The sequence below is a fragment of the Clarias gariepinus genome, chromosome 9 (genome assembly GCF_024256425.1).
Source record: "Clarias gariepinus isolate MV-2021 ecotype Netherlands chromosome 9, CGAR_prim_01v2, whole genome shotgun sequence".
Taxonomy (NCBI): Eukaryota; Metazoa; Chordata; class Actinopteri; order Siluriformes; family Clariidae; genus Clarias; species Clarias gariepinus.
Window position 1 is genome coordinate 18,165,191 of NC_071108.1, and position 25,236 is coordinate 18,190,426.

General features: G+C 36.5%; 1 protein-coding gene across 1 annotated transcript in view; it reads left to right on the forward strand.

Moving 5' to 3' along the window:
- Window positions 1-24,951, forward strand: part of commd10 (COMM domain containing 10) — a 46,215-nt gene extending 21,264 nt beyond the window's left edge. Inside the window, exons 6-7 of the mRNA XM_053504957.1 lie at window positions 23,854-23,913; window positions 24,003-24,951. Coding sequence (XP_053360932.1) covers window positions 23,854-23,913; window positions 24,003-24,041 — 99 coding nt within the window. The 3' untranslated portion in view covers window positions 24,042-24,951. The remainder of the gene's footprint in view (window positions 1-23,853; window positions 23,914-24,002) is intronic.
- Window positions 24,952-25,236: the final 285 nt, after the last annotated feature.

Here is a 25,236-nt window from a genome sequence, read left to right on the forward strand (position 1 = left end):
AAACCTACCAATACAGGAAGAACTGGCAATCGCTACACATACAGACTGGAAATAAGAATCAACCCTCCCAACCCTGGCTTACCAGTAAGCCACTGTCCTGTCCAACACAGTACACATAATGAATTGGTGTTTTCTGCTTTATACCAAATCCATAAGAAATTATGCCAATTATTACTATTAGTAAGAGTTGAAAGTTTCTGTTCAAATTCCCTAACTGTTAACATACTATACAGCACATATTTCACAGTTAACCTATCCACTTCGGCATTTAATTTTTGCATTTCTTTTGCTTTATCTCTTATTTCTCATTTTCTAGGACACTCTCTAAAAATGCCCCTTATTTCTTTGTCTTCTTCATCTTTCGTAATATTGCTCACCTCCACCACATGCTGGACACAAAAGATGGCGAGATTTTGTTCTGTGCTTTTATCACCACTCGTCTCAACTACCACAGTTCCATTTTCTTTGGTCTCCTGGCTAAAAGCGATACAGCAGCTTCGGCATGTTTTCAACACAGAGTCTCCAGAGTCCTCACGCGTTCTGCACAATCTCTTCAAATCACCGATATGCTCTGTGAGCCTTTACTGGCTATTGGTTTCCGCCAACATCAAATACAAACTCTTGCTTCTGACATATAAAGCCTTACATGGTTTTGCTTCATCTTACCTTTTTAGCGTTTTTCCATTTACACACCCCGATGCTTATGGTCTAATATGTGAGACATGTGTTTTCACCTAAACACTATAATCTCTTGGGCTGCACAGTTTCCGCTTTTACATTTAGGCTGAAAACATTTCAGTTCCACTGTCAAAAAAATGTTTATGACTATTTTTTATGTTATAAAATTCTTCTCCCTCTCTGGAGCAACTCTAAGTTCAAAAATGCTTTATAAATGAATCTTAACTTTTATTGGTAATTTAGTTAGTTACATCTTCCTTCTTCTTCTGAATATTATGAATATCATTATCATAAACAATTGTGAAAACTCCCAATTTTTGGCATTCCTGTGCATGATTGTGTAATGGGAGACAGTAAATATATTTAACTGCTTTATTTCTTAATTCTTTGCAATATAAAATACTGAACTTGTGGTGGTGGAGCTGTGATAAACTTCCACTCACTTCATGCAGTCCATTCACTCTCTATACTGCTTATCCTGTACAAGGTCATGGGAGACCTGAAGCGTATCCCACTGGACTTGGGGCATGGGGTAGGGTTCACGCTGGACAGGGTGTTAATCCCGAATATTATTTAACTTTACGTAATCTGACTAAACATAAAGCATTGCACAGTGCCATAATATGATACAGAGGCTTACTGTATATTCTTTTATACATACTGGAGGCTCTGTTGAACTATGATGATGTGCACTGACCATAAGAATGTTGCATTTTCTTTTCAGTTTTCTGATTAACAGAATATAAATCTGGTACCTGTCAAATTTGTCACTGCTGCCATTTTGACGCATTTCATGACTCATTCTTTGACGCTTTTATTTTCCTGCTCTAATGGATTTTTTTTTTTACTTTATTCACAGTCCCAAGAATTAAACTATGGCATCACTGTGACAAATTTTGATGTGAAAAATGTGCTTTTATTCCATTTCCTTTTCAAGACACAAAAACTTACCAGATCTGTCATCCAGTTTCTTTTATGTGGTCAGTGCCCTGCTGTGGTGATGAAGACATCAGAAGGGTGTGTTTACTTTTTCCTTGCTTTTCAGTGGTGAGCGCCATTATGCGCTTGTCTGTTCTATCATGATTATGCCAACTTGCCCTTCACCTCTCTCATGTCTTCATAAGCACAGCAATGTAATGGTATTGGTGCTTACCTTAGCACTATGGGGTTAGAAGCGTAAGTGGTTCTGCGCCATCCCAATGAAAAGCTTTGCACAAAGGAATAAGCGCTTTACTTGCCTCTCAATGTCATATCGTTTGGTGTTTTTGTCTGTAGTTTGTCCAAGCATAGCCTGTGAGTTATCACCAAAGTTAATCAAGCTCAGGCTAAGTCTGCATGCTTGAGAGATCAGAGACAGTGTCCCAGGAAGGCAAAATAAACAAAACCTGAATCACTCTGCTATCAGGGTGGCATCGATGCCTGATCAGATTTTCCATGCTTTCTTGAAGGCGAAGACTGCCAACAAAGCCTTATCTCCTCACATGAACGAAGCAGAATTGAAGCAAGGATCAAATACTAAATCTGTGCAGGTGGTGCTGGAAAATTTGTTCAACACAAAGCCAGGAGAACACTGTAAAACCCAAATTAAATTTGTCAAACGGGTTCCATTAATGGAATGGGAAGTGAATTTAATTACGAGAGAACATCAGTTGCATGTCAGTTCTGTGTATTATATCCAGTGTTTGACCTCTACTCTAAGTGTGTTTGTGTGTGTGTGTGTGTGTGTGTGTGTGTGTGTGTGTGTGTGTTCCGTATGGTACTGTAGTCAGCTGTATGTTTGTATTTGTTTGTACACCTGTGCATTTAAAATTGGCATTAAAACCTTGTTTGGTTTAGTGCAAGGCTCTTACTTTTGCTAATAAACATAGCTCTGATTTGTATTATTGATTTTTTTTAACCCTTTATAGCGCTTTTTTACACTTCAACAAGCATGAAGTTGACATTTCAGCACTACCCTTCCGGGTTTTGATAAAATGTTGGACAGTTCTTTACCCAATTTCACCAATTTCAGGAGATTTTATTGCAGTATGCATACTACGCTAAAGATTTAATTTTAGGAATTTAATAAAAGAAACCCAGCTTTAAAATACAAATCCTCTTCTACAGGACATCACCCTACAATCCGAATAAACAAATAAATAAATATCCTCTCACATCCATCTTTGAGGATTAAAATCTTTCCCACCTGCATCCAAACTTGATGTGTGATTTAAAATGCCTATATAGTGAACAAGGGTGTGCTTTGCATTGTCAGGGTTTGGATTCTTTGGGCTTTTCTCTGGGCTTTTCTGTTGCGCTGCTCAGGATCCAGAATTTATCAATATTTATAGCAGCCTTAGGTCTGATCCTGTTCACTACACACCATATTCACTCTATTACTCCAAAGTGTCTGGCCCATTGAGTAGTGAAGCATTGCAGACTCTACCCAGCTGTATGCACCATAACTAATTACTACTGCTTTCAATATACAGCAGTAATAGATGGGGCAAATTACAACTTCCTGTAAGACATCCTTGTTTTAGTCTTGACTACGCTTGCACATGGTTGTTTCATGTGTCTTAAACTTTAAGATTATTACCTAATAGAATTTTTTTGATGCATCCATTTAAACTGCTTAAATTTATTCACTCAAACTTCTTCAAGAGGAGATTTAGCCAAGTATAAAGTAAAAATGCAACACTTTCACCAAGGCTCATACGTCAACTATAGCTCTTCTCAACAAGCGGTGTATACATTACCTTTAGAGACAGCTTTAAAATGTTTAAAGTGAATAAAAAAGTTTTAAAAACAGCAAAATGCTTGAAGCAGCACCCATCGTACCCATAACCATGGTAGACAATGTAGACTATTGAAACTGTAACAAACTAATATGCATATAAACAGCTCAAAAATATGTTCAACCAGCGACTCATTTGACCACAAGTGTGAATTGTAGTCATAGAGTCCGGGTGTAAATAAAAAATTAAGTGGGCTTTCACGGTGGTTGTCTAGAGACAGGTTCGATTATGGGTTCAGTTAGGGCAGGGAGACATCATGACAGGTTTGTTTTCACACAGAAAGATTTTCTAAAAGCTGTGTAATTATGAGTAGTCCATTGTGCATTGAGTATAATTATAATTTAATTCTAAAAATTTTCATTGTGCATGCCATTTATTTAAGAGATAATATTATTTATATATATATAAATCTCCACATTAGTAAATTTACCTTTTTTCAACACTAAACCCAGAAATAGCAGTTATTGTGGCTTATCCTCACACCTTTCTGTCTTGAGGATTTTAGTCATGCAGCCTATCATGAGAAGTGCATGTTGTGCAATCGTCTCATCGCCAGCACTCCCACCATGAATCTTGCTAACTCTATCATAAGGTGAACCCATCATGTTATTCGACACCCAGCTCCAGGTGCAGATAGCTTTCATGCGTGATATGCACTGACCCCGAAGTTAACTAGAGCTGAACCCTCGACTTGTGTTTTCAGGTGCAGCAGAGCTCCATTTTCTTGACATTTATGCTTGATCAAAGCTTTTGGATAAAACTTATTTTTTTATTTTTTTTACACTTTAGATAACTGCCTGACAATTATTGTTTTATTTTTTTTTACATGTCTGGTTTATTTTAGCACTGAGACAAGGTGGTACTGACTTGTGTGCTAGGGAACATGCAGATCCCAGCGATAGAAGCTTGACTAATGAAAGATCTAAAGTGAAAAACTTGTCTAAATTTGTCAAGCTGTCATGTCATTGAGAGCAACAGCATGAGATGTATTAGTGGAGAACAGTGATGTAGATGTGGCGTGGCTTACTGCCTTTTCTTCTTATTACTACTCCAGATAAATCTGCCATTTCTTTTACCCCCAACATGGCCTGCTACGCCCTCTTCAATAATTGAGCCGGATGTCTAAAGTTGCATTGAAGCTGTTTTCCTGATTGTGGGTGCAGAGGTCCTTTTGTCTACTCATTTACAGGCAGCGATCATAGACACATTTTAGAGGGAAACTACTTTCTAAATATTGGATGTCTTATGTCGTCTTTTGTTTTTCTGGTTTCCCAATGTTTAAGATTTCTTAATTTTGTTATTTTTGTGAGAAATTAGCAGTTAGGTGCCAGTTTTATGCGATAATTGCAAACACTTAGGTTTTGCTTTTAAGTATTAAACACACACGAGCATGAGCTTCTTTTCTTAATCACCATTTTCCAGCGACATTCATTATTATATGAGAAATCAGAAATGCAATAAAAAATTAGTGGAGACAATAAATTTCAGGTTATACTTTAGTTACAACAGGGACTGGGCTTGGCTAGGTATTGATCTGAAATAATCTGTGGTATAAAAATATTTTTTTACATTTTAACCTGATCTCTTTGAGCATAGTGTGACAATAGGCACTTTTCACATAGAAATTGTGCTACGTATATAAAAATATAATAAGCTGCATTGGTGTGTGCTTTTAAGCATTAACACATGCTTTCATTCTGCTCTTAAAGTAAGCATGAGTTTACCACAACAGTCACGGTGTCTAGTTTAATGTATCCCACATAAATACTATGCATACCATTGTTTTCAAGACAAAAAGAGCACGTGAACTGAGTGTTTTTGGTACAAGCTGTGCACATTTACATTATGCACCAACTGCAGCTCTCTGCTCAGAGCTCATTGGCTTCCCAATTCACTGTCACTTCTCACTGATGGTGTGCTTAACTAAGCTGCCTTAAAGTCCTGCCTTCATGCTTTAAGACTTGACTGCTATGTCTCAATCCAATCATTAGACCGATTCTAGAATCATAAGGCCGAATTCTTGTAACCAATCATAATGGATCTTAATGCTAAAATAAGCACAGTGCTGGTACTTGAGCCGTGAAACATTTAGACTTTTTTTATGCAATTAAAAATAAAAGCCTGGCCATGTTGATCAATCTCAGTCTCTGGTGATTCTTCAGTTTATTCTTAATGTCTTGCTACAACTTTTAAATGAATTAAGTGGCTACATCTGATCTACTTTAAATTAGATATCAGTGTGTTAGCTGCTAACTTTTTACTCTTGTTTAAACCTCCTGGCTGCATGTCAAAAGTTTAAACCCCCATTCCTTGATGAGGGTTCTTCCTATTCACACAGATTTCCTCTCACCCAGTCACTACCTCAGCTCACAGATTAAAGGTACAACAACAATGATGCAATATAAATAAAAGAAATTTAAACTGAAGGAGTTAACTCAGAATTTAATTAAAAAACGAATCTTAGGAGCCTCCGAGTGGCGCAGTGGTAAATGCTTGCCCTATCATCCGGAGATTGCGAGTTTGATCCCCGGTTGATGCTGTCACAGCCGGAGGCCTAGAGAGAGCTGGCCGAGCTCCCCTAGTGACGGGGAGGAATTGGATACGACCTAAAATCAGGGAGAAAATAAAAAGGCAAATCTTGATCAAAAGTTTGAAGAATTAATAGAAAAAAGATTAATATGCTCAGGAAGTTCAGCCTTTGTCCAGTAAACTAGATCAAATGTGTGATTGACCTTATTTTTCTTTTATTTAAATTTCAAGTGTCTTTCTTATTGACTGCATCTGTAAATGTCTTTCTTTTAAAATGTCATTCTGTTTTTAAAAAACTGCAAGAGAAATAAGAGTTATTATTTTTATTATTGCTTTAGTCCAGTGTTGTAACCTTAAGCAGAATGTCACAGCCATCCATACTCTGAGCATGAACATCCAGTAGGAGTGCAGTTTCCTCTTCTAGTTTCTAGCACCTTCCAATTTGACTATGGTTTTGTAAATGCAAATTTGCACCACAAGGGATTTATTTGCATTTTGAATGATATAATAGTCCCTCCAATTGTTGTGGGTCAACAAATCAATTGATTAGTGCATGTTTTATGTTTGCATTATTGTATTGTGCTTTGAGTATACAGTAAATATACTGTACAGGAACCTTGGAGTAATAAATCACACCTCTTTGCATAACGTTCTAAAACACTAATCATACGGTGTTCCTAACACCAAAATATAGTCATCATAACTCTGCCACTGTATACTGTTTAAGGATCAATGGTTATATGGCATATTGACACGGCTATTATTCGCTGTAAGCACAAGCCTGCACGCTAAGTGCTGTAGGTAATCACAGCCGTGTCAGTTGCATGAGTGCAAGTGCCATATTGCTTTTATATAAAATTTCCATAAACAAGAAATTGATATAGTGTAAGTGACTTGGAACACAATATGACCAAATGTTGATTTTTCTTTGCTTGTGAAAGCCAAACACTTGTAGAGAACATTTTAGCAATACAAATTTCACAACATTTTAATGCTCTTTAACCATATTTAATAATTTATAATGCTTGGATTTTAAATATTTTAATAATTTGATTATTTAATTGATATTTTAAGGTATTGTGATAATCGATTATTCTCAACTTGGATAATATATTTTATTTGATTTGTCTCAAGAATATATACTGTATGTCTTACAGATTTTAAAGTCTTTAAAACTACTAAAGGTGATCTTATAAGCATTGAAATACTGTGTAACCTTCTGTTGTTGTTTGTTAAATGTCATGTCTTATACAAAATGATAATCTTTTATTTAATTTAATTTAATTAATTTATTTTTTAATAAGTTTTTTGACCTGGTAGTCTTCTTCTCCACACTCCGGGTCAGTAGGTGGCGGTATTGAATCAATTGCATATGAACTCAAAAGAAGAAGTGATACTCTACCATATGGATGGGCACGGGGGCCTAAAGCCTATCCCAGGAGGGGCACAAGGGGGGGTACATCCTGGATGGGGTGCCAATCCTTCACAGGGCACGCACACACTCATTCACATGTTATGGGAAATTTCGGAACACCAATTAGCCTAATCTGCATGTCTTTGGACTAAGAGAAAACCAGAGTACCCAGAGGAAACCCACCAAGCACAGGAAGAACATGCACACGAGGCGGGAATCGAACCCGGTCCCTGAAGGTACAAGGCAACAGTGCTAAACACTAAGCCACTGTGCCATCATTTTACCTAAACAATTAAAAAAGTGTTAATCGATTCTGATCAAAATCTGCATCCACTAACAAATGATCGATAACATAATATAAAATAAAATGCACAGCTCTACTTTATAGCGTGTTGGCTAGCAACCTCATATTAGCTACATTTTCATTGTCAATTTTTTTTTATCCGGTTGAAAGCCAATTCTGATCATGATCAGAGAGATTTTAACTTGCCTGTTTACATTGTCGTTGATCTGATATGATGTGCGTTTACACGCAGAATGCATTTAATAAGAATATTATTTTTTCACAGGGATAAAATGGTTCTGATTACTGTGAAGTTTTTAATCTGCCGCAAATTTAATCAACAAGAAAGTATTTTCTCCACCTTTGAGGTTAGATTAGCCGTCCCATCTTTTCTGATAAATCCTGCCTTTTGTAAATGATTGGTTACAAGAATCCAGTCTGATCTGTGATTGGAAGATGCTTTACTATGGGTGATATAGGGTTTCAATCAGTGCCCCTTTGTCAGCTAGAGACTCAGTGGATGAAAGTAAATACAAGTAAGAGAATTGTTTGCATGGAGTTTACTGATTGGTAATGGAAGCGAAATTTACTTTTTGGAGACGCATCACATAATGTCTTCACATTACTTTCCCGTGGGGCAAACATGGACAGAGAGAATGTATTTATTCACAAGAGAGAGAAAGTGTTTACATGGCTAATAAAAAACCCATAATAACCATTATTAGTGAAATATGCAAGTCCATGTAGTCCACCAAATGATCTGTAAAAATCTGACAAGCTTTTATATGCTAATTTATCATGTCCTCTGATGATGTTCATGAACACTAGTGTATTAGTAGTTTTGAACTAGAAAGTGGAATTTGACTTGCCAAACACAAACAAGCTCAGTGCTGTTATAGGAAATTAGACATTCTTCGATCGCTAATCAACCAAAACATCAAGTTGACCAGAATTAACTTGTTGACTGATTTATCACTTATTTTTATCCAGTCCAAAAGCTACACAACTTAATTGCCTGTATGCTTTATCTGTCAGAGAATTTAATATATATGCATTGTTTTAAACTTAGATTTTAGCCCCTTTGTTGTTATTATTATTATTATTATTCCTATTATGCTATAATGGAAAAAGATATCTAGATCAAGTGATTGAGTGGCAGTCTGTCATTTGTCCTCAGTGACTTCCCTCAAGCCATTTCAAGTACATTTCACTCTCTGGAGTTGTGTTGTTGTCAGACGTGCTATTTATGGAGAAAATATACTTCTTCTTGCACACCATCACAACGGAGTTGACATGAGTTGGGCAGTAATTTGACAGGGCTTGTCAACTCTGAATAGCAGAGAAATGGTGAATACGGGTGATAAGATGCCAAGCCCTCAAACCCTTAAAAAAACCTTCTGATGTAGGGGAAAATGAAAGATATACTGGATTTTAAGAAATCCTTTACTCCCAGTAATTACCTAGACCAGGCGTCCTCGGAGCGTTACAAGACAAGGTTTGCAATCCATTTAGTCACAGTTTTGTTTGGGGAAAATCACCTTATTTTGGGGGTGCCTGCTTCCTCTACTCATATTTTGAGTCTTTACTTCAAGCTTCAAGTTCTGGTTTGATGTCACACATCCGTCTTGTGCCTAAGGCTCTTCACACATTAAATAAATAAGCTAGCTACAAAAAAAAGAGTAGTGCTTGCAGTTGGCAAGCTGACAAGTGTTCTATGGTTGATTGCTGGTGCAGCACTGGATCATTGGACTCTATAATTCATGCCAGGCTGATGTGTTCAGTCAGTCAGCAGCTGGATTTAATGCACACTGCAGACATGTTTAAATTCTGCCATGCGACAAGCAACACTAAATTATTTACAGTTTTTGTGAGCATTCTATAAGACATCCAGCTGACCTACTTTTAAATAAACTGATCTGGATTCAGTCTGTGACCTGAAAGTATGCATACTTTCTGTAATTTCTGTAAATCACATAAGCGGTGCACTTATTGGATTAAAGTAATGCACTGGTGTTCAAAATGTTAAAACTTTTTTTCATATTCAATATGACTTGGAGATTATAGCAGTCACAAGATGTTGGAGGTTACTGACTGCAAAAAGGTGTTCTCCAAGAGCGGTTATCAGATGCATTTTCCCTAACAGAGGTAGTTCACTCATTTCTCACCCCTGTGCTGTGTTTTTATACTGACCTAAAAAGCAGGACAACTGAAAGAGTTTAGCTTAATTAAACATGAAATCAGGGCAACTATGTGCTTAAAAACTCAAATACCCATCCCTCTCCACCACAGCAGACCCTGCATTTTAGCAGTACTTCGTTGTGAATTGGCCTCACAAATAATTAGGCTTGAGCCCTCCTATATGCTAATGATTTGTTAATCTCCTCCTGAGTGCACGGCTTAATGAGGGCGGATTATCCGTAGTGAGAGCTGTGGTATGGAAATAAGTCGCATCACGAGATGGGAGAGAAGAACGACTTTACATAATTTGAAGCATCTCAAACAAGGTTCGTTGTCCTCCGAGGCCACCCTTAGATTGTAAACAAACGCTAATGAGTTATAGGAAAGAACCAATCACAGAGTGAACTTGGGGAAGTAGGGCACTGCAAGATATCTTTGGATATGTGAGGAAATAAAGTGCCTCAATGGGCAAAGTAGGGTGGAAGTCTGTGTGTGTTAATTTCTATAACTACAGAGGGAAACACGCAACAGAATTTGTCATAGCGTAGGCGTTTGCCTGGGTGTGTGCCTAGTTATATTACAGGGTTTGGATTTTTCTAGTTAAAATATAATCCCAATTATGTCAAAATTTCATTACTATGGATACCAGTATGATGGTTTGTCTAAAAAGAAAAAATACAAATCTGTTTTGGAGATTCAGCTTTTATTTTAATGAACAATGTTTTATGTGTTGCCCTTTTAAGGAAATAAAAAGGGATCTTTACGTTCACTGACTGCTTGAGGACAGGAACCCATAGACATCATGATCTGCCAGATGCTGTGTTTCGTCCATGGTTATGCTTCGGCCATTGCAGAACACACATTGCGCTTGGCCATTGCTGATGGTATAATCTCTTAAAAAGGAAAAAAAAATAAATACAGGTGATTGATTTGGCCACGCCTACTGTATCGATTTTTCGGCCTAATGTTGGCTTGCTTCACTGGCGGTGACAACTTGTTTGCTTCATATTAAAAATTAACAGCGAAAGATTTCAAATTAAATCTGTTTTAGACATTTTAACTGCTTTTATCTGCTTAGTGAAGTAATGAGGGAATAGCACACACCTGACCACGGAACTGCTGAGCAGCCAGTTGGTCAGTTACTTTGATCCCATAAATAGTGTGCACCACATATAAAATGCTCTACTTTTATTACACCTTTCACCTGGTTTGCTTGTAAATATCCTGAAATTAAGGCTGGAGGTCTATATTTAATTCCAATTGCAATATAAAGTGGTAGACATCTAAAATAACAATTATTTTATTTATGAACCTTGTTAGCTGGTTGAGAGAAAATGGTTTGAGATTAATTATTCTAAGAGACCTACAGTATTGTATTATGCACATTTTTATTTTAAATACATTTTTAGAGATTCAGATGGATCTCCTTTGTGTGTGTATGTGTGTATGTATAGTATGTCGTTGTATGTACAGTGTGTGTGTATATCTATGTATGTGTGTATGTATGTGTATGTGTGTGCATGTGTGTATCTGTACAAACAAACACATTTCCGGGTTTGTTTGTTTTTTGTGGCAGCGGCTAAAACAAGACAATTAGTTTTATTCCTAATGTGACCTTATATAAGGGAAACCATTTCCTATCTTATTGCTTAGCTCAGCTTTTCTCTGGTGGGGTAGGGCTCTGAAGTAGTTTATTTACGTAATCACGGAAACTGTGCATTTATGGCAGAAGTGAAATAGGGAGTTTGAGATATAAATAATTAATTATCTGAAGGTCATTTCAGCTGGAGCATTAACAGACACATTAAGGGCATATGTTAACTTGTTAAAAAGATAGAGGGTGGAATTTGTGATTTTAAAAAAAATATATTTTAAACTAGGTCAATAAGCACTTGTCCACATGTTTAAACTCCTGTACAAAATCACCTGTACAGTAAATCAGTTAGGCAACTTCATTATAATGTCATTCAGACTTTCTATTCAATATGAAAAACATCAACCTATAGAATCAAATCACAGCTCTTAAGCTATTTTATAGAGACTTTAATTGCTTTATTACTGTATACTGCAGCTTTGCACAGCTAATATTTCTACAAACAAAACCCTATGTGGAACTTGCACTGGGCACAGTAGTCTATTGATAATTAATAAAATTATTTAAAAACTCCATTACCAAGTGCTTTAATTTGTGCCTCATTTATGCCCATCTTTCTTTGCTTTAGGGGTATATTGGAGACTGTTCACAAATTAAACTCAGCAGATATGATCAGGCTGTATGTCTTTCATAAACCTTTGGTGTGTAAATTGTGGGAAGGCCTCTGGCCAGTTTTCTGGTTTGAGATTTACTCCATCCTCCTGAACGTGACATGGCACTGAACCTCCTTAAGGCCCTGTTTAAAATGCCACGATGCTGGGTAATTGCAGCCGAGTACACAGCTAATGAAAAGCAGCCTGAGACTGTTGCGTCTCTTGCTTGGCCTGGTTTTGATGTGGTGGAACAGCAATTGCCTGGATGAGCAAACACTTGAGAACGAGTGCTGACCACACAGGCTTATAGAAGAGCTGGGTAGGGATTTAGCAAAAGTTCCACGCTATAGGAATGCAAAAAAAACTACGCTTGAATGCATATGGTTTAAGTTTATGGTCTCTGTTAAAGCAGGATGTACAGAACAAAATCTCAGGACTCCTTGACTGTTTTTGAAATCCAATCAGTTTAAGAAACCGCGAAACATTTAACTATATGTTCAGTCCAGTGCAGATTCATATTACAGAATTCTCCTAGATCTATAATTTTAAAACTCAACTCAGGAAATCAAACAATATAAATAATACAGGTATGTTCATATTAAACAGTTTAAAGTATATAAATATTATCGCAAATTACTTTTTCACAAGAAACTTTAACTCTCATTGTGAAAATAAGGAAAACAGAATATTGATTCTGCCCTTCGTCATTGTCATGTTATCCTAAGGTCTTTCTTGCTTCGTACCATTCATGCCAGAAAAGAAGCCTCTCTCTATTTTATTCAGAACTGTTACCATTCCTCATTTTTCCACGCTAAGAAAAAGGGAAGGTGAGGCCTACCCACGATTAGCGATGTGATGAGTGCTGAAAGAGCGCTCTGTACATCCAGCTCAGTCATTGTGTCTTTGAGCATCGGGCCGCTGGGGGACAATCCCAGCCTTTGTTCGGCAGTGTTGCTGCACTCTGGCTGTGTACTGTACTAAATGGCAGTGTGAAAACCATGTGAAAATCCCCCCCCGGGCTTGCATGAATTCGGCCAGCTTTGGGCCGAACCAGGCTTTCACTGGAACAATGAGGCATTTTTTTCTTTTCTTGTTGAACCCAAACAAAAAGAAAATGCCCAGACTAATGCCCCAAAGGCTTCGAGCTCAGACTAATATGACGTTCTGGAGTTGCTGTTTTGTAGTGTGGGTAGTGCATACTGTGTGGGTCATGAGTCGGATGTGCACTGCTCTGGTCCCAGCTCCACCCATTCGAAGCCACAACAGAGGATGTGGTTTATTGTAATGATGGAGAAAAATGTCCTTGGTGACCTCATCTTTATTAAACAAATCAAAAGTTACGGCATGGGATTGGTTTACTCGTTGCTTTCTTATTTGTGTAAACGTCAGTGAACGCCGTTTGCTTTGTGTGCATGTATATAAACTTGCACTTTTCATTCTGTGTTCATTAGACTCATATGGGATATAAACCTTTAAGGGAAATGAGGAAATCTAATTATAAAAGAGAACTTGTCAATGCTCCTAAACATGAGGAGACCTGATTTATAAGATAACAAATCCTAGAGAGGGCCATAAGCGGATGCATTATTGAAATGAAAATGGTCCGCCATGAATCATGCCTGTGTGTTGTGTAGTCTTTCGTATTTCTCTATGCTTTTTGCAATTAAGTTTGCCATTTTGTTTGCTGTCTTTGCCGACCCGAGCCTCTGGCCGTGCATGTCGACATGCACCGTTTTTCACCTAAATTGGATCATGTAATTCATCCTGGGGCCTGACTCCATCTTACTTTCCATAAATGCCAATCTGTGTGCCATCATATATGGGTGCCTCCTTGATATTTTCTCTATACTTTCTTTCTGTTTGAGTGCTGAAAAAAATGAAACACAAATCCACACTTGCTGCCTCTAGGGTGCTTCAGTAACAGAGGACGAAGTGTGAAAAACAGAGGGAATCTCAGTCACTGCTGCTGCTGCATCATCTATTGGATATTTTTTTTATATCACATCTGGGCTCTGTTGACTTAAAAATGCTCCTGCTGCGTGAGCAACAACTGAGCTTGATTTTCAACAGCATGCACTTTCTTTTTGAAAATAAATGATTTTTTAGTGAACAAAATAGGATTGAAGTTGGGGGTGGGGATGCTGAAGGGGGGTGTCTGTATAAAATCAACAGGAAAGAAAGATGCACCACCCACCCGATTCCTGTTTATGCTCCCAGTTCTTTCACACTGCGTGCATGCAGGGTTGCTATAACGTCACTCAGAGCATCCTGCTGCCTGCTATGCATCCGATCCGGTCTTGTAGATGCTTCAGCCACCATCTTTTTGGCATCAGGTTCTTCAGTATGTTTACGGTTTGAGACAAGACACAAAGAGATGATTTAATATTGTTCCCTTCGACCGCTGTCTGGGTTAGACGTGACTCCACCACTGGCGTCGGCTTACAACACACAATAAGGACTTGTAGTGTTTGTTGAACTTTTTGTTTATATCTTTTGGACTGAAGTTATTGTTTGAACTCGCATGGCAATACTGTTTGTTCATTGTTAACATCAGACTGCATGGACAAATATTTGAAAGGAATTCCTTCTAGACAGGATGCAGAACACAGTACGATGTAGAATACAAGTGGATAGTGGCGTGTCTCTAAACCAGTGAAGTATGTTTTATAGTTTTTTTTTATCATTTTGTAGCAATGCGCTTCAATTAAGTTATTTACTCGTGTCTTTGCTTATATTTTTAGACAGAATTTGAGAAAAATCAAACCTGCACATAATGGAAAAATTGAGAGAAGTTGTTTACATGTTGTTTTAGCCAGTATGGCGTTCCAGTTTTCACCATTATCCCTGAGAAACTCCCACCATCTCAAAATGACTGACACAAACACAAAACTTTATAATGTATGCCTCGGAGCAGTGCTATGAGTGCACAAAGGAAGACTGACATTTTGTGTGGAGACAGACAGCACGGTACAGCGGAAAAAGCCTTTCCAAGAGCTCGGTGGCTATGGCAACCAGTTAACCTAGGAATTGGGGAGGGGGCTTATCCATAATTAAGGATGTTTGGAGGAGAGCTTTGTTCTGGTCAACACTTCAGTTGAAGATTCACATGGTCAATATATGTCCATTTAAAATATAACAAAGAATGTGGAGGCTTCTCTCTATTGATTTTTTTTTCCCTCCGCTGCATTTTAGTTAGTGTGCACATCAGTCCATTCTTGCAAATACAAGGTGTCCTGAAAGTTTGGCTCCATTGGCAAACAACCCAGTGCTAAAAGATTCTTCATTAGCTTCTCTAGGTGAAGAAGCCTGTCGTATTCAGACTTTTATTGTTAGTTTCAAAGCCGTCAGGTCTGTAATAGAAAGAAAAATGTCATATAAGGAGAAAGGCTTATTGATCCAGACTTTTGGGTCACCTTTTACAAGGCAGTAGGCAGTTTAGGATTAAATAAAGAGCATAATTAGATATTTTCATTGCCTGTTTTTAAACTGTACATTAATATTTTTTATATTAAAAAAAACAACACATCAGACGTGAGATTTTACATAATGTGGAAGGGGGTATGATCAAAGAAATATTCCTTTCACTGATTTACCAGAATAGTCAGAAGTGTTGTGGAGTTATGGGAAAATAATCCATGACATGGTGGTGTGCTGTGATCTGACGCAAAGCAGAGGAGCCTGGTTTATGGAGTCTTTGACGTATAACTTTGTGTGCACGAGCCACATTGTTCACAATTTCACTGACTATAGATGGCACGTCAGAGCAAAAACATGTCTTTGATTAGGTCTCCAAGTTGAACTGTAAATTGTTTAGTGATTTTATGCACAGTGATGTGAAACACACTGAACTTTTTTGTCTTGCTTTAAACTGTTCCGCTGTTTTGGAAATTACTGTCATTGGCTGCGTCTCAAATCGAAGACTTTTACTTTCAAAAGTATTTATTGATATGGAAAATTTAGAAGACTGGTATACAAAACAAGCTTTTGGTGCTGTACATAAGAGGATTTAGAAAAATGTAAACACTAACTTAAAAAAAAAAAAAAAAAGGGTTAGAGTTATTACTCAACAATGACTCACGAAATTTGAGACAGAACGCTGTAAATCTCGACTTCTTGCGTTGGTTAATATTAGACTTATTATGGTATTTGGTATAAAACAAAAGTTAGAACATTACTCTGATGCTGCTGAATTCTTAAGGAAAAAGAAATCAAATAAAATTATTTCTTTATTTATGCAACTATTATCACTCAATCACTTTTAGGAAACGAGTATGCATATTTATTACATTCTTGTGTGCATTTAAATTAATCATTTACTGGCACATTTGTATTGCAAACAAACTGCTTTTAATTATAAAACATGAATCATTTTAGGTGTCAAGAACAGCGAGTCCTCTGAGTTAAAATTAAATCAGCATTATTAAATAATTTGTCGTCTTTTTATTTCCTTTGCTAAGAGCGCAACTACTAAGCCATTTGTGTGTGAAAATCTTGTCCTGATAATCGCATTTTAATGCATATTGTCATGAGTCACAATTCACTCAATTCAACAATTCACTCACTTCATTTAATCCATTCAGTCATCATTTGCATCAGTTGCATCCATTCCGTAAAGTCTTTCAGGGCCGTAGTGGATCCAGAGTTTATCCCAGAAACACAATTGAAGCATGCTAAAAGATCTTTAAAAAAAAAAAAAAAGCACCATGAGCTAAAGAAGTACAAAAACAGATAAGAAATAAATTCATTGACATGTATCAGTCTGTAAAGGGTTACCAAGACATTTCTAAGGTGAGGGCCATTATCCACAACATTGCAGCAGTTAATAAAAAGAACATCATACCAACAGTCAAATGGTGGTGGTAGTGTGATGGTTTGTGGCTGCTTTGCAGCTTCAGGACCTGGACATTTTGCCATAATAGATGAACCATGAATTCTGCGCTCTACCAGAAAATCCTAAAAGAAGACTGTCCGAATGCAGCAGGACAGTGATCCAGCAAGTCCACCTATGAATAGCTCAAAAAAAAAATATAAATACATGTAAAGGTTTTGGAGTGGTCTCGTCAAAGTCTGAATCTAAATCTGATTAATATTACAATAAACAGGCTGCTCATGCTTGAAACCCCTCCAATGTGGCTAAATTAAAACAATTTGGAAAAAAGAGTGGGCGATGTGAAAAACTCGTTGCCCACTGTATCACAAACAGGGTGCAACAAGGGTGGCAAAACTAGTTATTAGGTTTAGGGGCAATTACTTTTTCACATAGGGCTAGGTAGGTTTGGCAAGTTTTTTTTCCCCCTTAATAAATTAAATCATTGTTTAAATACTGTATTTTGTATTTTTTCAGGTTTTCTTTGTGAAATATTAAAATATGTTTGATGATCTAAAAAAATTAAACATCAGGAGGTGGAAAACTTTTTCACAACACTGTAAAAAATGTACAAACCCGTAAAGTTGTCTGTTTTCACTGCTTAACATGCGAACATAGTTTATCGCTAACTAACTTGTTTGTCGATTGTTTTGGTGTGTGACATTATTGTATTTCACTGGGAACACAATACTAGGAAAACAATACTAACAACCTATCATAGGGGACATACTTTGATCAATAAATTGATTCTCTTGCTGTGCTTGTATAATGGGACAAGGGCCGTGATCTAGTTAAATGCGTAGTCAAACTATAACAATAGCTCGACATAACCAGCAGTGGAATGTAAAAAGTTTAACTTCTCTTTTACTGTATGTGTAGTTTACGTGAGTATTTTCTGTATTTCCTACATTTTTGATGAAAAGCCTGCACTTTTACTCACTCCAATTTAAATAGAGACTTCTTACTTTTCTGATGACAATCACACAAAAGTACATTGATTTTGTAATCTGAACATAAGGATTTACACTTTCACTCACACTATACCGTGATTAAGCTACTCCCCATGTGGGAATGACAGGAACAAAACCTCCCAATTCTAGTTCTATTTCTAGTTTAATTCTCACCAGTCCTAGTGTCCAAAAATGAATGGATGAGAGTACTGTACAGATTGGTGAGCGGACCAAACCAGTTACCTGAAGTACGAATCCCACCCTCTTGATCTATGGGTTGGGCTAAGCTGCAGATTCCTCTGCCTCCTTTTCACACTCTCTCGAATAAGCATCTCATATTAAGCAAAAGAGATGTGAACTCGGGTCAATGACGATTTTGTTTTTTTATAACCAGCTTATAATCATTTGGTGCATCCTTTAACCTTATTGTATTACGTATGCATGCAGTATGTCCATGTTTAATTGTGTAGACTACTTGCATTGTAAAAAACAGCAGTGGTAGCAAGTACCAAAGTGATAAAATGGGCTAACAATGCTCTTCTCAATTCAGTTAATTAACAACCAATCTCTACTAGACTTGCACATTCATGTTATCAACAGCATCAACTTCAATTGTGTTTAAAATACTTCAATCAGAAAATCTGTTTCTTTGTGGAGTGCTTGTACTTTTGTCCCTAAAGTACTTAAAGAGAACGTACTTGGTATGTCTGCTTGAGTAAAACATTAGAAGTGGTATCTTTTCTTGTAGTGGAGTACATTTTTAGGCAAATACTTGTACTTTTACATGAGTATTGAATTTGTGTCTTAACTGTACATGTAAATGTACTAAGTGTGTGTGAGGAGGAAATACAACCCATAATGGGACACAGTGCCCATGACAAGGCATGCACACATTCCTAGTTAGGAACAATTTAGAGTATCCAATCCATCCATGAGTATGTTTTTGGGAGGTGTGAGGAAACCACAGAACCTGGAGGAAACTTGCACAAGGTTAAAGACGAGAAAAAGAATGTAAAGAAACTCTACACAGACAGTAACCTGAGCTCAGGATCAAAGCAGGGACCCAGGAGCTGTGTGGCAGCAAAGCTACTTTCTATGCCACTGAGGCACCTGCAATTTAATAAGCAGTACCTTAATATAAAACAGCTGTTTAAGAAATTTGTTTTGTCTCACTACATCTAAGTGCTTGGTTTATTTTTCAGATTTCTTTCTTAATTTTTTTGCCTGTTCTTACTTTTCCTTCAGAGGTTTTATCTAGTTAAATGTTTAAATCAAAGTTTTTCTTTGCTAGCATACTAGCGGATTAGCCTCAAGTAGAAGCTGGCTGACCCATGCCTTTTGAATCATGTATATGAAAGCACTTCAACATTCTCATAAGTTAGAACACTGATAGCCAACCTATGTCGGACCAAAACATTTTAAGTCTGTTTAACAAGGTTACCTTAGGTCTCAGATGTCCCACGGAGTATGTTTGTTAATTTTCCAGCTAAAAGACGCCAGTCAGGCTACAGGGGGGCACTTTATTTTGGCTGATTTACTTTGACCTATTGGTTTCCCTTATTAGATTCATCTACCTAGTGAACACAGACTGTTGCTATTAAACATCAATGCAACAGCTTACAATCCTGAGCACCTAAAAATGCCTGAAGAAAATCACACCACTTTAACACCCATGACTTGATTTGAAAGATTGTTGGGGTTTTTTCCCTCACAAGTGGAACAGAAGGAAAGAGGCATTTATTTTCAAATGATTTCTCTGCCTGCTTCTGTAATTCCCCATTAAATCTGATCAAACACTTAGAGATAAGCCCATTTTTGTGCTTGTGGTCATTTTCCTTAATGGGTAATCTACTGTTCGCTTGCAGCAGCAAACTCTTTCATTGTGTACGTATGTGCTTTAAATTAATCCATCATTACAGTGATTACGTCGTGTGCCTTGCCAAATAGTTAGCTAAGTCACTGGAAACTTTTGAGCAGCAAAGTGTTACTACTAGCAACAAAGGCTGGAGCTTGTATTTACTTGAAGCTTTATCCATCTTTATTAGCTAGCTAGCTGTTTCATCTTAGTTTGTAGTGTTCAAAATTTCAGCTGAACGTCATCATACTGTTGCATAATAAACATTCAATAGTAACACTTGGATCCAGGGAAATAAAATCTCTTTGGTAAGTTTTGCATGCAGCTGGTGATATAAAACCAATTGGCTGGTGGAGTTAAGCTCTACTTTAACCAGCTAAGATTAATGTTTCACAGTTTGTACTTGTTGTAATCTTAACCTTTGCCTAACCATTAAACATTTTTCCTTTGCAGTGCCTCCAATACACACCAAACACATGAAACATCAATTTATATTTATCAAAGTTTTACTTGTTCTCAAATTCTGTTATTTCACAGCCAGTCAGGAACTTACTTACCTGCATGTTGACTGCTTATAATAATGTTCAGTGGTATCAGTGTCAGACTCATTTAATTATCTTATATTAAGAGATACAGTATGTACGCAGTGACCTTAGACTCCTCTTAATGTGTAGATTAATCAAGAGTCTAATCATGAAAATAACAATGTGTAACATTAGAATCATAATAAATCATAATAAAAAGTACTTTTACTTCTAATAATTTAGTACATTTGAAGGCAAGCTCTTTTGTACTTTCACTTAAGTATAAATTTAAATTGGGCCTTTTTACTTTTACTGGAGTAACAAGTTTATCTCTATATTTACTCAAGATTTGTGTACATCGTCTACCACTGCCATTAGCATCATTAGCCTCAGACTATGAATGGGTTTAGCAAATTTGCTCAGCAAACATAATTTAAAGTAACTATAAATAAGAATAAGACTTATAGCCTCAGGATGTGAAATTGAGTCAGACAGTTGGACGAGGTCCTCCCTCGGGCTTTAGCATTGGCTAATGTGAAATGTTCAGCACACAGAAATAAAAATAGAATATTCATCAGAACATTCCAACGCTAATAAATGATAGCCACTGTTTCTGCATACTCTGTTGTGTCTGTTATAGGCAAAATAAAAATGACAACTCCTGGGTTGAGCCTGAGGAAGAGCAAAATTATCTCTTTTGCCCCCATATCAGCTTAAATGGAAAAATCTGAAAGGCATGTTTGTTCAAAATGGAAAAAAAAAAAAAAAGAAATATGTTTTTCTTAGATATTTGTACACACAGAGACACACACACACACACACACACACACACACACACACATGGAAATCTATGCTTCTGTCCAAAAATGATGAAAAAATTAATTTTGTATATTAGGTTCCCTTTAATGTTTACCCATTCCTCACATGCTGATTGAATCTCATGATGATGATTGGGTTCTTCATATTCATATTTAGTAATGAATTGAGCAGGAATCTAAAATGTGGCTACAGAGAGCTGTGATACTGACAGCACAACTAGCAGAAGGAAAAGTTCCCTCCTTATTTCTCAAGCTGCCAACATGCTACAGAGTGTGAGACCAGTGTTAGCTTAGGTATTTCAAATTTATTACATTGGGTGTTCAAGTCAAACCCGGGACTTGTGATGAAATTTCTTGTGAATGAAGGCATAAAAAATATTGACATGGAGTAGCCTTCAAGCGGAGTGCGGTGATGAGCCACTGTAAAACACTGGAATAATGCACACTCCCCATATAGTCTTGACCTCGCTCCAAGCAATGTCTGTATGTCTGTAAATATCTGTATGTTTGGGCGCATTATATCAGTTCCTGGGAGGCCAGCGTTTCAGGTGTGAAGCAGGCAGTCCAATCTTGTCTCTGCTATACTGGGGCCAGTTTCTACCTTACTGGTTTTAAAGCACTAGTAATAACTGATAAATGCATTAGTGTAGCAGGGGATTATATTGAGAAATAAAGGTAATTTTTACTCTCATTACACTATTCTGTTATTCTGCACAATCAAAAGTCTCATGTACATTTTAAAACTCAGCTTTTGTTTATAAATATACAGGACATTATCACTTACCATATTAATAATATAATTACTGCAATACTACTTCCCAATAAAATATGTAATACAAGATTACATACAATAATACAATATTACATAAACAATACTAGATTACTGTGCAATACTTACAAGTGGCCCTGAGTCATATTCTTATGGTACTTACTGTTTTAAGAACTTTTTTTTTTTTTTTTTAAGATTATTATTATTATAATTTATTACCTTTATTCTTTATTACCTTTCTTAGTTAACAACTGTGAGCACCTGTAACCGAGCATAAGCAATTTCCCTCTGGGATTAATAAAATTATTTGAATCTTGAATCTTGAATCTTGAATAAAGAGTCACATAGACACTAACATTATAAAAAGTGTATAATGTTGAATGTTTTCATCAATTTAAACTGGAAACCTAAGGCACATGTTTAGACAAAGCTTATTTGTGCTGTATCAAAAAAATATATTGTAGGAGACCACACCATATCTCATTTAATAAAAATTTTGTGCAGCTTTACATTGCTTGCTTTTCGACTCCAGTTTTACTGCAGTGGGAGACTGAGGATATTTCTGTTCTTTGAAAATATAATTTCTTTACTGCTAAACAAGCTGAACAAGCGGTCTTAATATTTGTCATTAATATAAAACTAGTTGATCACCATCATTATGAGACTACTTGTACTTTTGTGTTAAAAAACCATCATGACTTTTATTTAGGTCTGCCATGAGCTTACGTTAATGTAGCTCGGTCGCAGGCATTAATTGAGTTTGACACTGATGATTTAAATCTTGTATTTCTTTGAGCTACTGTAAATATAATGGCAATATGTGTGATTCTAGTAATAAGAGACCTTTCCTATTTTCCCCCTTTATTCCTGAAAAATCTTACAGTAAAGTAAATATTACTAGTGTAACGTCATCATTGTTATCATTATTGTATACTGTACAGTATAAGCCTGTGAATTAGTTTTTTTATTTATTTACAGGTCAATTTTATTTTACGCTCCTTTTTTGCACCCTGCTGCTTTTATTAAGCTGTCTGCACCCTGACAGGTTGTGAACTATAGAAAACTTTTTAATAACAAGGTTTCACCTCAAAATGTTTTTTTTAAATCCTCTCCTTTTTGGGAATGCTGAATTTTCTTGACAGAAAGCAAAAATGCATTTCACAAAACCAAATGATTCATGAGAAGTGGCTTTTTGTGTCAGCCATTCCTCACTTGCTCAGCCATGAGAAATGTCATACTCTAACAGCTTAAAAATCAACATTATTCATTAAAGTTTCATTTAGAAATTAAAAGTAAACCTCTGAGATGGTGTCTCGAAGCCATCTGTGTTTTTTCTTTTCTTTTTAGACTTTGGCACACTGTCATCAAAATGGGATAAGGATAAATGGGGCCCGCTTTTTAGTTTTAGTGCTTATCATCCGAGTTTCTGAGGACCACCTTTGTGATTTGGGTGTGCGTTATTGTTAACCCAGATCTGTCAAATGTAGCCTGGCTCTTTTGTGCTGCAACTCCAGAGTGGGTTTAACCCTTCCTTTTTGACACAAGTTTGCTTTTATTCATGGTGTTCAAAGAGCATCAAATGTACAGAATGACTCGCCTTCCCAGATTACACAAGAGAGAGTAACATTATTATAGAAAGTTAACATCCTTTTTCATGACATGTTGTTGTTCTGGTATCTAGAATGTCTTTACACCTTTTTCCCATCGCTAATAAACTCATAAAAATCCTTAGTATTTGTCTGGCTGAGAACAAGTTTGCTTGTTTTTCTTTTTATTACAAGACCATTTTCCAGACCAAACTAGGTCAGTGTAAATACCATTTGATGAAAATGACTTCACCTCGAAAGATGCATGCTCCTAATTCATGAGAGGCTTTTATATAGATATCACACTGGGCCTGGCTTTCTCACTGTCGTTTCTTTTTATTTCCCTCATGCTCGTCACTCAACTGCAATCGTTTCCAGCATCTACAAAAGGTCCATGTGGAATTTAGCCACCAGGATCTGTTGGAATTCTACAACAAGGTCAGAGTAAATCCATTAAGTTTTCCAGTTGACAGCCTAGCCAAAAACATTGTACCTATCTTAAAACTGTCAACTTTTTTCTTTTTCAGCTAGAGATGATTCAAGCCCAGCTGGATTCGCTGACTTGATGCTGATGGTATGGTGCATAAGGGCAAGTGTGCACTGATATTAGCCACATTTCCCCTTGAGTCCAGGGTCCATGACTCAAGAAGGACTGGAGTCCTCAGTTTGTTAATTTTTGTTTAATAACTGCATCATGGTCTAAAATGTCTAAATTGTCATTTCTTGCCTTTTGTGTGAGTCAGGTATTGTGACTGAGAATTAATTTATAGCACAAACTATCGTGCCTATTGTAGTAGGGATGGGACTTACCAGACACCACCTAATACAGTATTATCACAATACCTGCATGCCGATTCAGTTTGCATTGAGATTCTGTGTCACATTTTTATCCCAATTCAATTTTTTTTGTACAATTCTAAATACACTAAATTAAAACGGCCCCTAATGGGTGAATTGTCTATGTTAATTGTATAATTAAGTAATGAAAATGGAATCATTAAAAAAAAAACACACACCAAGAAAGTCTTGTCTTAAGGACCTCATTATTAAATCTACCCAGAAGTTTTACTATTTTAAAAGTGTGAGTGTGAAATGAACATTAATTGATCAGTTACTAAATGTACTCAAGTGTATGTGTCAGATGGCTTTACAGATTTAACCATCATAAAATGCGACAGTGCATTTAACATGTGCTAATTGAGATTTCTTCAAACAAATGTGCACTGAAATTCTTTGTGCCAGTCTCTAAGGCGTGTGATGTTTGAATATGAAACAGATGACTGGACCTAAAAGTAAAACCTTATTTTTCCTATTTATTTTTCTTTATTCTCCCAATATGAATTTATTGTATCATTCATTTCTGTGCCGCAACAGTGACTCAGACTTTCGTTAAATTTGTAATGGAATTGCTAACGATGGTGTATACCTGGTAAATATGTAATGATTCCCTGCAATGCAAGGTCATTTTAAAAACAATTTTCACTCCTGTTTCATTTAAGCTTCAGGATGGCCAAAGTGTGATTGTAAGTGATCTTTACTTTGTATTATCATTTCTATTGTTTAAAAGCAGGTGTTTTGTATAAACAGCCTAGTTATTGTAGTAACATAATTCAATTTCTAGTGTTTTTTTATTATGGTCTGTGTTTAAAAAAAAACGTATTGATATTTTAGGTAATTTCTCTGGTTCTCACTGCAGTTAAATTCATATTATAGAATTTTTAAGACAGTTAAAATAGGGAAAAATATAAAGTAAAGTTTACC